At 44.2% G+C, this 12,557-nt stretch overlaps 2 protein-coding genes across 6 annotated transcripts in view; one reads left to right on the forward strand and one right to left on the reverse strand.

The window, feature by feature from the left end:
• UBE2K (ubiquitin conjugating enzyme E2 K) overlaps positions 1–5,401 on the reverse strand; it is a 34,404-nt gene extending 29,003 nt beyond the window's left edge. For 2 of the 4 annotated variants that reach the window (XM_015862502.3, XM_085547260.1), the window contains exon 1: positions 5,250–5,401. In XM_015862502.3, coding sequence (XP_015717988.1) covers positions 5,250–5,312 — 63 coding nt within the window. In that variant the 5' untranslated portion in view covers positions 5,313–5,401. Of the gene's footprint in view, positions 1–1,687; positions 1,847–5,249 lie in introns of those variants that run through there. The other 2 variants (XM_085547259.1, XM_015862500.3) reach the window with 2 other exon arrangements.
• A 6-nt stretch (positions 5,402–5,407) lies between these two features.
• LOC146761122 (uncharacterized) lies at positions 5,408–12,557 on the forward strand. 2 transcript variants are annotated; one of them, XR_014946000.1, is made up of 3 exons: positions 5,408–5,948; positions 7,997–8,154; positions 12,422–12,557. XR_014946000.1 is itself a non-coding variant. In XM_085547261.1 (2 exons), the coding sequence occupies exons 1-2, from the start codon at positions 5,408–5,410 to the stop codon at positions 8,050–8,052; spliced, it is 597 nt and encodes a 198-aa protein (XP_085403387.1). In that variant the 3' UTR covers positions 8,053–8,183. The 2 variants fall into 2 exon arrangements, 1 of the variants encoding a protein (XP_085403387.1); XM_085547261.1 differs by lacking the exon at positions 12,422–12,557 and having other exon boundaries at positions 7,997–8,183.

Raw genomic sequence — 12,557 nt, forward strand, 5'->3', positions numbered from 1 at the left:
CCTTAATCTCCTTTATGGCATTCTACTGGACTCACTTTGGTGTATTAATGGATTTCCCAGAACAGGGCACAGCACTCCAGATATGGCCTCAGAAGTGCATGGGAAAGTGAAGAACCACTTCCTCATCCCTCTCTGCATTCATGCTAAAAACAACCCAGTGTGCAGTTGGCAGAAAAAGACTTGTGGCAAAGAGGGCCAACTTGCTTTGTCTCCAGTCAGTCCCCAGAGCACACGTATTGATGTACAGTGTTACTTCTCAGATTCAGGACTTGGCACTTAACAGTTAACTTCACAAAGCTCCTGTCAGTTCATTAATTTCTCCAGTCTCTACACAGCCCTCTGCAAAGCAGCCTGTACTTGACACACTGCTGCCTCCCTCCCCCCCAGTCTGAGGCCATATGCAAGTTTTCTGAGAGGCACACCAAAGATTTGTACCAACACGACAACTTCATTGTAGAAGCTCTCATTTTTACGCTTCTTTTTAATTAACTAGGCCCACTCTAGCTCCACTCACACTCCGCACTTACTAAACCTACACTTGACCTCAATAGACCAATTATCATGAATCAAGACTTAAATATCTGCCTGAGCAGAAAGTTGGCATTGTTTAAATATTACGTTGCTGACTCAGGAGTCATAATAGAAGACATTCCATCTTTATACATCTGCATTGCTCCTACATAATAAATGGTAAGAAAAAAAACACCACACATCCACAGTATCCATCAGGCCTTTCTAATGACACCAAAGCACAATTACTAGTAAAAGCTTCCATTTTAGTGAATTCAGTTTCTAGCACCCAAGACTGCTCAAGTATAAGATGAAGATGATCAGGGGGCTGGAGCACCTCCCCTATGAGGACAGGCTGAGGGAGTTGGGTTTGTTCAGCCTGGAGAAGAGAAGGTTGCGGGGTGACCTCATTGCAGCCTTTCAATACCTGAAGGGAACCTACACCCAGGAGGGGAGTAAACTCTTCGCAAGGGCTGATAATAGCAGGACTAGGAGAAATGGTTTTAAGTTAAAAGAAGGAAGATTTAGGTTGGATGTTAGGGGGAAGTTCTTCACTAGGAGAGTGGTTAGGTCCTGGAACAGGCTGCCCAGGGAGGTTGTGGATGCCCCGTCCTTGGAGGTGTTCAAGGCCAGGTTGGATGGGGCCCTGGGCAACCTGATCTAGTAAAGGTGTATGTTTGGTGGCCCTGCCAGGCAGGGGGGTTGGAACTACATGATCCTTGAGGTCCCTTCCAACCCGGGTCATTCTGTGATTCTGTGATAAGCAAATCAAATACAGTGAAGTTCTTCTGAACCTCAGTTCACCGCTCTCTAGTTACCAAGAAGATGTCACTCAGCAGCTTACAAACTGCCAAGCATCCCAACACCACCAGCAGCAAACAAACACCACAGCTACTCACTGCAAGTCTAGGGAGGAACACAGTATGGCACGCGATTGTTACTCTTCCCTTCTCTTTTACAACACAAAATCACACAGCAGACTCCAGAACAAATATCAACTTCCTTCTTGGAAATGATGCAACTCAATTTTTGCCATCAACATACTGTTTCCACTTGAAAACTATTTGGGACTCACGTTACAAATTTTAACTACTACTGCACATATCTGCTCTTGCAGATACTCCTATTCTGCAACTACAGTCGAGTTTAATTTATTTGTAGCTCTATCTGTGTTTACCTTCCATGCAGATAAACCCCTGCCTTTTGATACAGGGAAGAGGAACATTCTGTGGTAGAAAAACCACCAACTTTTTTCTTGCCAGAAGGAAGCCATGTTTACCGAAGTGTTATCCTCAATGCCACAGAGAAGCAATTTCACTCCTAAGAGCATTTCACAGAGATACGGCCAGAAATCTCCTTACATTCCTGCATGATGAAGATATTGGATGGTCAACTCCACTGCCAGCACAATACCATTCCTTAAAGCACATGTGATACTATAGTAAAATAAGAAAAAAGATTTACACATTGACGTGCCTGATGAACTAAACCACTTGTCAGCACCAGCCCATGAATGAACACAATGTTTTTCAGCGCTCGTTGTTAAATACCAGATCCTTCCCCTCATAAGACAGCTGCTTACAGACAGAGATGGTAAGAATCCGGCTAGCACTCCAGTAACCCTGTTCTGGAATAATATCAGCTAACCTTCACCAAAGCCTCTTCCCAACCATCAAAGCGAAAGACACTGGGCTGTTATTCCCCCTCCACCAATTGTTGGTTTCTCCATCAAACTGCAGCTTCACACTTTCATTCAGAACATGTTTTGCTACTTTGGAATTTAATTTAGCCTAACCCGTGAAACTAACAAGATAAATTAATGAAATGACAGAAGAAAGAAAGAGTGCAACTTGCCTAGACTATGATTCAAAACACTGCATGAGTTAATCACTGTTTACTACTTTAAGTTTTCATAGAGGAACAAGACGGTACCCTCCAACCTATATTACACTAGTCAGGTTATTACCTAGGTGAGCAGCTTCACTTTTGTTGAATACGCAGGACATCAGCAACCTGAACATTTCAACTCTCCTCCTACTCTGAAGACAATTCCCCTGTCTCTCAACAGGGAAACTGTTGTCAGTCTCATGTACCTCATTTATAAACTCAAAAGGTGCAAAGCTGCAAAGATCTCTACAACGTCCCATTCCTTAAATCAATGTGCAAGGCCTTATTAAAACAATTTAAAAAGACAGAAATGCTACCAAAAAAAAAAAGAAGCAAAAAATGTTGAAGTGTGAGAAGATTTTAAAAGCCTTGTCAGCCCCTCCCCTCCCACAGCACAAATCCCTCAGCTCCTACCTGCAAACCAGAGAGCAAGGCAAGGTGAAGGCTGTTGTAGTGATTTCCCAGAAATACTATTCAATGTCACAGAAACAGAAAGCACTAAGGATACTTAGTCATATCAGTATTAAACTTTATCTACAGGAAGAATAGCACACTTTCCAGAATTACCTCTTCACCAATATTTAAAGTGAAATTTGGTGCTTCCAAGCACAGAAGTCAAATACCATCCAGCTTCTCCCTTTTAAATGTTTCTGGTTCTCCCACCTTACTTCAGTACCAAGATGAGAACTTGAAGATGAGAGCAAACTCCCTCTTGTGTTCTTCCCAAATGCGCCCAACTCCTCCCCAGGCACCTGCTCTCCTACTCTGCACCTGCAGAAACAGGGGCTGCTCTCCATGCTAAGGTGAAGCTCAAAGCACCAAATGAAGAATAATTAAAGCACAAATAACATGAGTCACTTTGCCTTCAGAGAGGGACTTCAACTTGTAAGTAACAAATTTAGCATCACCATTTGTGTTTTGTTTTGTTTTTCCCCCTTTTAAAGGACCAAGGTTTGAGACTAATTTCAGTACATAAATAATGCAGGGAAAACAACCAACCACAATTCTTTCCTCTTTGATTTGTACATTGAGTTATACCACCATCCTCCATTCCTCATCTCAATGCATGTGCTTTCACATTAGTGGTGCTACTGATACCACAGTCTGTCTGCCTTTGAGCATACAAACATCCAAAATACACTGTGCTTGTCTAAACTGTAGGTGCTGATGAATGCTGAAATTCTGTCTTCACAACAGGAGAATTACTATATCCTTAAACAGCAACTCCATGTGAATTGCTTTATCAATATAACACTCCTCCATGGCTAGCTAATGGCAGGGGGCAAATATCAAAGTCGTGCATTTTAAGTTTAAGATCTCGTAGCTTTAGTTCCGTAAGGATCAGGGGAGTTTTGTGCAGCTTAAAGATCATTTCATGGTATTATTTATTTGCAACATTCTACACTGGGCCCTTCAACACAGAGACTAAACAAACGGGAACTGAGACAAATGCAATCTCCAGATCCAACCTTTACAGTAATAAAATACAATAATAATAATCAGCATGGATCTCCCTCTCAAATTGGGGAAGTTTTCTTCCCCTCCCCTTTTCCGCCCTAAATAAAACAAAAGGAAAATATCTTGAAGCTATTAGACTTCAAATATCAGCGGTTACATGGAGCACAGGGTCTAGACCTGGTAGCTTTGGTACAAAAAAAACCACACTAAGAATGTTCTCTCAGTTTACATGCAATTCTGCCATCACCATGCAAGAGTTTGGCTACATCAACCTGGGCTCTAAGGCTATAAGAACCCGGCCTGTATACTCCTTCAAGGGGCTCATAAAAGCTGTACAGCAAAATGGTGCTAGCACACTTAAAGTACATCAACTACTGCTATGCTAAGCACGTTTTCCCTAAATCATCAATGTATTTTAAAGATATCCTCTCAACTTTTCCTCACTAACATGTCCAGATTTCTAGAACACCAGCTTTAGGAGTTACATGCTCCCATTAATATTTCACAAGCATCTAACCTGCAACATCATCCCAAGTAGGGCGATGATGACGACACAACTATTAAATCCTATCTGGCTGACGTTCACCAACTCAGATATGGGCACAGCAAGAGCCATACCGACGTGATGTTGCAAAGGGTGCTACATTCCCCTGCACAGATTGGAACTTCCTTAGCGCCTTCCTGAGGGCAGCGGGCCATTCTTACCGACCGCCCATGCCCTCAGGTATGTATCATTTCAGAAGGATGCAGGTGGAAACGAGGGAGACTGGGTAAGGACACAGAAACGAGGGAGGTTCTAAAGCCATCCAACCGAAGGTGAGAACCTACACCAGGGTTAACGTTAGTCCTGCAATGAAGCAAGCTAGACAAACAGGTTTACCTGCAAAAAAATTCACTGTATTAAAACCCCGTGCTCGTGCAGCGGTAGGGCCGTGCCTGAAGGTGATGCTGGAAGCGGCGGACCCCCCGGTTCCCTTCGTCACGCCCGGCCCGGCGGGCGCCGGCTGCGCGGGCGGCGGGACGCGCGGGGCGGTCTGCGGGGCAGGAGGCCGCTGCAGGCCCCACCCGCCCGGCTGGCAGCGCGCCGCCCCGCACCGCCCGGCCCGCACCGGGGGCTTCCCGCCCGGCCTGCGGCGGGCCGGCCCCGCTCCCCCGGCTCCCAGCGGGCCGGGTCTCCGCCACCCCCCTCTCTCCCCCCGTCCCGGCGGGTCCCTTCTCCTCAGGAATCGCCGCTCCCCTCCTCGAGGCCGCGGGACGATCCCACCCCCCGCGCGAGGAGGTGGGGCCGAGGGGCGGCTGGGCCCCCCGCGGGCTCCGGCTCCTTCCCCCGCTCCCGCACACCCACCGCGCAGCCGGGGAGGGTGGCGGCGGAGCGCGGCGGGAGCGGCTCTGACCTCCTCGCTCTTCAGCACCTCCTTGAACTCCCGCTTGATCCTCTGCACCGCGATGTTGGCCATCTCCGCAGCGGGCACCCACTCGCCGCCACCTCCGAGCCGGGCCCAGCGAGCTCCGCCGCCGCCGCTCCCGCTGGAGAACTCCCGGCCCCACCAAAATGGCGGCGGCTGCCGAGCATGCGCGATACGGCCGCCGGCTCCTCGGCCGCCGCTCAGGCGGGGCCGTCGTGTGCGCGGCGTGGCGGGGAGCGGGGAGCGGGGAGCGGGGCTGGGGGGCTGCGGGCCGTGGGTGGGCGAACAGCCGCTGCGGGGACGGACAGCACCACGGTCCCCTCTTCCTTCACGTTGCCCCCAGGCGAGGCTGCTGCAGCCGCGTGCAGAGCCCCGGGGACACCTGCGGTTGGCGGTGTGACGGTGTGACGGGCAGGGCTGCTCCCCAGCGTCCCACAGAGGTGCTTCTGAAGGAGCGTCTGGCTGCCGAGTCACTGGGCATCATTGCCTTGGGAAGCACAGGACTTGTCTCCCGCTTTGAGAATGGGCTCATGCTGCCCATACAGCAGTTCCCAGCTGGTGGCGGTGGGTTTTTTTCCAAATATAACCGCAGTGCCCAGCTCCTCGCCCTCCTCACGCCTTTGCTCCGTTGTGCTGAAGTCTCCCCACACGGCACCGGGGAACTCGGCCCCGCAGGCCCAGCAGCAGGTAACTGCGGGGCACAAGCAACCATTGCTTTGCACGGATTCTGCTGCTACATTCTAAAAGTAGAGTAAATGGCAGAAATGTCAGTCCCGTGTAATGGGCTGTTATACTGTATTGCAGAACCAGCAGCTGCAAGCCACAGATGCTCTCTGTCTGGAAAGCTGAAATAGGAAACCAGGAACCATCCTGGCTGGTATGAGATGCGCAAATATGGTGTGGTACAGAGCAGGGTAGATAGATGGGGGCATGAGATTACGTTTACAGCAGTTGCTTCTTCAGAAACTAGAGGCCTTTGAGGCACTGAGGTCTCCAGAAGTGCCTGTTCCTCATGTACAGTGCTGGACAACATTCACAACATGGTCTGTTTTCATTCCCTTAGAACTGATTGTAGTGGCTTCTGATTGGGATTGTTTACTTGTGGTCTGGCTGTCATGTGCAAGTGCTATCTGCTTATCCCCGTTAGTATACACAGCATTTTGGCTACTGTTGCTCCATTAAAGAAAGCACAGGCCCAACAACACTACAGCAAATCCCGTCAGCTATATACAGATGCATATAGTCCTTATTCTGTGTTTATTTACTCTTCCCCTGTGATTTGACTGGAAAAAGTCCATTGTCCTGCAACAGTGTTGTACCATGAGCACCTATTCATGAAATCAGATCATCTTTAAACCTGGGTTTAACACAATATACAATGCAGTTTCTCAAGTTGAGGTTTTCAGACCTTTCTCGAGAAGGACAGTTTCACATTAAGCCAGGTTTGCTTTTGATGACTTCCAATGTGATCTCAGGCCTTCATCTTCAGAATTTTTATTTATTTATTTACTTATTTTGAGGCAGAAAGGAATGGGGTCAATTTCTGCACACATTAAAATACTGCATAACGCAGTGGCATCTTACGAAGTCAGCATGCCAGGGTTGTCATAGTGTACCTCCAGTACTGTAGTATTCTGTATTTTACAGAAGATTCCACTGGTTTTTAGGCCATAACAGAAAAATGCCTAGAAAAACACGAGAACATTGTTTCTTTAGATGATTTCAGTGAATTCTATATCTGATTTCATTGTATGTCTTATGACATATTGGTAATACAATTCTTTGTATATCCTGGCCTCAAGTTGCGCCAAGGTAAGTTTAGGTTGGACGTTAGGAAACACTTCTTTACAGAAAGGGTAGTTAAACACTGGAATAGGATCCCCAGGGAGGTGGTTGAGTCGCCATCCCTGGATGTGTTTAAGAGCTGTTTGGATGTGGTGCTCAGAGATATGATTTAGTAGAGGGTTGTTAGAGTTAGGGTACTATGGTTAGGCTGTGGTTGGACTCAATGATCTTTGAGGTCTTTTCCAACCTGAGTAATTCTATGATTCTATGATCCTCTGAGTATGTTTGGCATAGTGCTTCAAAACACTTCTGAAAGTGGGAGCAGGAGATATAATGTATTAAATGAAGGTGTAGCTATGCAATATTATTGCAGAAAAAAGTTCGTATGATCGGTGCTTATAAACCAAGGTCAGTGATTTAAGGCATCAGCCTAAGCTTTCAGTAGGAGAGGGCTGCCAGCATACACTAGCCGATACAAAGATAACCAACCATCCTAAACAATATTTAATTTCACATGTATGGGAAATATTATCTATGGGTTGAAAGGGACCACAATGCTCATCTAGTTTCACCCCCCTGCTATGTGCAGGGTCACCAACCAACAGACCAGGCTGCCCAGAGCCACATCCAACCTGGCCTTGGATTCCTCCAGGGATGGGGCATCCACATATTAGACACTTCAGAAAGAGGGACTGAAACTGTAATATATTTTGTACTCCATTTATCTTCAAGAGGCATCCATCAAAGGATTAACCTCAGAGGTCGTGTTAGTATTAGATGCAATTAATTTTGTATTTAAATGTTCAGGCACCCATTTATATTTTGCCTTATCAAAAAGGTAATCAGGGACGAATTGGAAGACCAAAATATTCATTTTAAAATGTCGCTTTTAAACGCAGCCTTTATCTTTCACCACAAGGACACCCACGATTCTCTTTTTGCCATCCCAGCTGTACAGGGAGATCTACGCACCGGGAGCTGCTTTATTTACCTGTGGATCCCTTAGCACGTTTCAGACGCCACAAAAAGAAGCTCACCCTGCGTGTTTACAGACTGTCATATAGTGTTCCTGTTGCGGCAGCGTCGGGTGACTCAACTCATTGCTCAGGTTAGCGTTATCGTTAAAGTAACTACCGGTCGTACAAGTTGGCCGAGTTCTCGGCTGCCATCCCAACTTTCCCGTTCCTCTCGTCGGTGTCCGCGTGCGGTCCGTGGCCAGGAGGAACAGTGCCCTCTCCCGGGTGGAACAGAGCAGGTTATACACTAGAAACACGGTACATGTACTAATTAACTTAGGATGTCTGAAATTGCATGATGCAAAGTCAGATGAGAAATGAATTCAGCTGTTGATTTTACAACCTATGACTTCAACAAGAAGATTTAGCAAAGTTTCCATTCAATAGTGCCTGCACTGAGATTCTGAGTAGTTTAGTAGTAACAGTCTATTTTCCTTTGCTTGTTAAGGACTTTCATTAGAAACTGATGTTATGGCCTGGACCTTTCATTAATTTGGGGGCCTGGCAATATCTTCCAAATCAATGTTATATATGAAACTGATATTTTGGGTAGGAAAATCTGGAAATAAGCAGCCTCCTATTAAGTCTGTCAGCAACATTATTTTCTTGTTAATATTATTATGCTTCTTTGTGGAGTGGTTTTCAAGTGATGGTACGTACACCACGGGGGACAGGGGCTGCTTCCTTTGGGCTTATGAAAGGCACAAAATATAAAGATAAATAAAAATAATGATAATAAAAAAGCAGATTGGGCTGTGAGAGGCTTGTCATAATTCTGCAGCAGGTCCCAGGTTTCTTAATATTCTCAATGAGTGGGTATCTGCCTTGAAAGGAATTGGCCTCAGCAGACTGACAGATTGATCAGAGGGAAATAAAAGCACTCCTTACAAAGAAGAAGTTGTGAAGCTATACTCCTTTCTTCCTGTTACAAAAGAAGGCAGCCATCTTTTTGAGACTCCTTTCCAGATGGAAGCAAATTGGGAATACAAAATTAGATTTCACAACGTATCATTATTAGTCTCATGAGCATTAGAGTTATAGGGAAAGAGAGGATTGGGTAGATAATGAAAAAGATGTAGTTACCATGCTCCTTTGCCAGTATATTATTTTCCACTCACAAACATATTCTACTCAGACTGAGCTGTTTACACTGTTTTAGGCATTTTGCATTACTATCTAATAATGTAATAATTCATAGTAAATTACCAAATCTGTGTAACTTTAGTTAATAGAAATTCAGAATTCCTCCTTTCATAGGTACAAAGAGGGCATAGAGCTTCCTTAAAAGGGCAGCTGGACAGCTGGATAGTGGGACATCATCTTTCCAGTCCTTAGGATTTGTGACTGGATAACAATCCCTACTATTGTAACTACAGAGACTATAGTCAGATTCAGACCAATGCATAGAAAACTTCAGTTTCCTAAATGTCATCAGGGCTGGAGCATATGAGACCATGAAACTAGAAGTTTCTTCTTCAGTGCAGTAGTAGCCAAGGAAATAGCTCAATGCTGTGAGAAAGTGAGAGAAGATTAAAACAGTGCTGGTATTTTGGAATGATTGCTTAGGGGTGGAGTGAGGGCCTCATTAGAAGAAATGAGTTTAAAATTAGAACTGGAGCAGCATTCATTGTGAAGCATAAATGGAATGGATATGAGAATCCAGAATAAATTCAAAAATAAAAGCATTCATAGTAGAAGTAACTGCAGCCACAGCTTAATCACACAACGGTAGTCATTACATGACTTCTGAAAGTGTAGATGAGCCATCTGCTGGATAGCACACTGCACACAAAGTGGTCCAGCTGACTGCGCGTAGACCAGATTTGGGTCTGCAAGATACTTCTGACTGGCTTCCTGCCTTTTCCTTTGAGGAGACAGACAACACTCATCCAGGGACTGTTTATTACAAGCTTTCCTCTTGCGTCACCACTGCGTCTGCTTGGGATGAAGGGATGTGACTGGACACCTTGCTCTTCATGTCTGTGATCTAAGACAGCCGTCAATGTCTTTAGGAATTGTCTAGAATAAAAATACACAAATTAGTGGAGTCTGTCAGAGATCATCCCAATAGAGCTCATTCATGACAGATGGGTAATTCATCAAGTTGTATTCCTGTTGATACCATCCTAAACTATCTGCAGCCTGGAAGCCAGGACAACTTTGTAATAGATCTTAATATGGTTGAATACTAATTTACCTGAATCATCATGTCTACCAATTGAAGAAGATAATAAATACAAACTGATTTTGTTGATTTCCTGATTGAATTGCCTCCAGTTTGGCCATGTGGATAGCAAGCACAGAGGATGTGGCAAGTTATTAAAGGAAGAAACTGAGGACAAAGTCAAGTTAAACAATCAAGGCACAAATAGCGTACACTTCATGTATCAAGTAATGTACAGTTCCTCTGAATGCAGCAGAAATAGGCAATTTCTCATCTTTGCACGTCTGTCAAGCATGTAATATTTCACAGAACAGTATCTAGAAGATCCCTACTGCTCTATGTGCCTGTGTTTTCAGTAGTAACGCTTTCCTTTGCTTTGGCAGAAGATTCATTTTGGGTATGAGGAGCTTGTCTTGAACATTTTTCTCAAATGAGAGGTAGCAATTAGAGCAGTTTCTGTGAGGTATAACCCATCGCATAAAATTTCCTGTTACAGCTTCCCCATCTGCCTGACAGAGTGCGAAAAGATCACATGATAAATTGGAAATTGGCACCTTTTAAAAGGCACTATTCTAGACTGTATTTTTCTTTCCCCAATTAGAGGTTAGTCATGCTGGTAGAAATTCGGTCATGCTGTATGATTGTCTTTTAGGATTTTGCAGCTTCCAAATCCTAGCCCTAGGAATGCAGTGGTGTTAACGCTGTTGGTTCCTTCCCTACTCGTACACCAGACATAAAATGTATGAACTCCAAATAGCATAAATACATAGCGTCTCCATGCATATACACTTCTGAGTGTCTTAAAGGATGTATTTTATTTTCATTTCACTCATCCTAAATAATTTTACTCCCATTGAAATTGTAGTGAAAGTGCTCTCACAGAGTCATGTAGCTCAATCCAAGAGAAGTGTTCAAAACTAGCAGCTAAAGCACTGACCAGGACCATGTCTGCTTGGGTTTCCAATTATCTCTAAGGACAGAGATGCCATAACTTTCCTGGGCAACCACTTCCAGTGTTCAACCCCATGAAGTAAAGCAATGTTTTCTTATGTTCAGCTGGAATTTCATGCACTTCAGTTTGTGCCCATTGCTCTTGCCCTGACACTGGGTGCCACTAAGAGTCTTGTTCCTTCAGTTGTTTCTGGCACCAGCTTCAAATTCTTTCCACCCTTCTCAATAAATACCTCCAGTTTTAGAGGCAACATCTGTGTCCAATTTAAACCTCAGCTGCTTAACACAAAGGTAACCACAAAAACCCACTTCAGCACTAGAAATGTAAATTCATACTCTGAACATGGAAACATTTTCCCCTAATTTCAACAGCTTTTTGCAAGATTTGCAGTGTGAAGCATGAACTGAATACTACAGAATTCTTTTTTTCCCCCCACAAACTGGTACTCTTATCATCTCTATATGAATCCTAATTTTCTTTCTTATACCAAACTACAAAGGTTTACAGCTCTTTTTCAACAGGTTTGACATAACTTACTGCAGCAACCATCCGGCTGTACCCTACCACATCCTCAGACAACAAATGTGCACAAGCTAAAACCATCACACTAAGTTCACATGGAGCTTGGCAAGCTGAGACAGGTGTTATTCCTAATATATATCTATTTTTTTTCCAATTCTCATCTTCTAAAATTCAAGATGTAAACCACATTTGAAAGCACTGCTGAAAATAGAGAATCACTTACCATGATAATAGATCAGATTCTCTTCCAACAATTTGATTTAGTTGTCTGTAGGCCATACACAGATGCTGCCATCTTTTTTCTGACTGACATGAGTTATGCCTTTCGACGCACATTCTCAGTCATATGTGAAGTGTCTTCCCTTTTTTACCTCTCTTTGCTCTTAGTAAATAATGCCATTTAAAAAAAAATTAAAAAGAGCAGTTACTCTTCAATTTCAATTGTATAGTGAATAATCACATATTTTAATTAGAAATTAAAAAGTACTTATATTTCCAAATCCTGATCAGAAAAACTCTGATTCCCTGATGTGTATTAGATATATAAAGTGTTCAGAACATCCTTTGTGGTCCTATTTTTATTTCCTTCTCTAACATTTTCTTCTGCACTTCCATTCATTATACCAATGGGCTTGAACTATGTACCCACAGTTTGTGTATCAGACATGTCTTCTATTAGATGTTCACTTGGAAAATGAACAGGAATTCATTTTTATTTCAGGTCTGCAAGAACTGTAACAGTTGAGGGCTCTGACTCATATTCAGAGGCAGATTCAGACGGAATGGTGAAATGGCTCTGAACACAGCGTATGACATAGTGTGTGCTTTTCCCAAGTGGCAGATGAACACAGCAGTGA

The sequence above is a fragment of the Coturnix japonica genome, chromosome 4 (assembly GCF_054131305.1).
Source record: "Coturnix japonica strain WE chromosome 4, WE-NBRP24, whole genome shotgun sequence".
NCBI classification, from domain to species: Eukaryota; Metazoa; Chordata; class Aves; order Galliformes; family Phasianidae; genus Coturnix; species Coturnix japonica.

Bases quoted from the DNA above. Each gene is read 5' to 3' on its own strand.
- LOC146761122 (XM_085547261.1), top strand. From the start codon at position 5,408: ATGGCGGCGGCTGCCGAGCATGCGCGATACGGCCGCCGGCTCCTCGGC. The intron at 5,949-7,996 runs GTAACTGCGGGG...TTGCCATCCCAG, and splicing joins CCCCGCAGGCCCAGCAGCAG to CTGTACAGGGAGATCTACGC.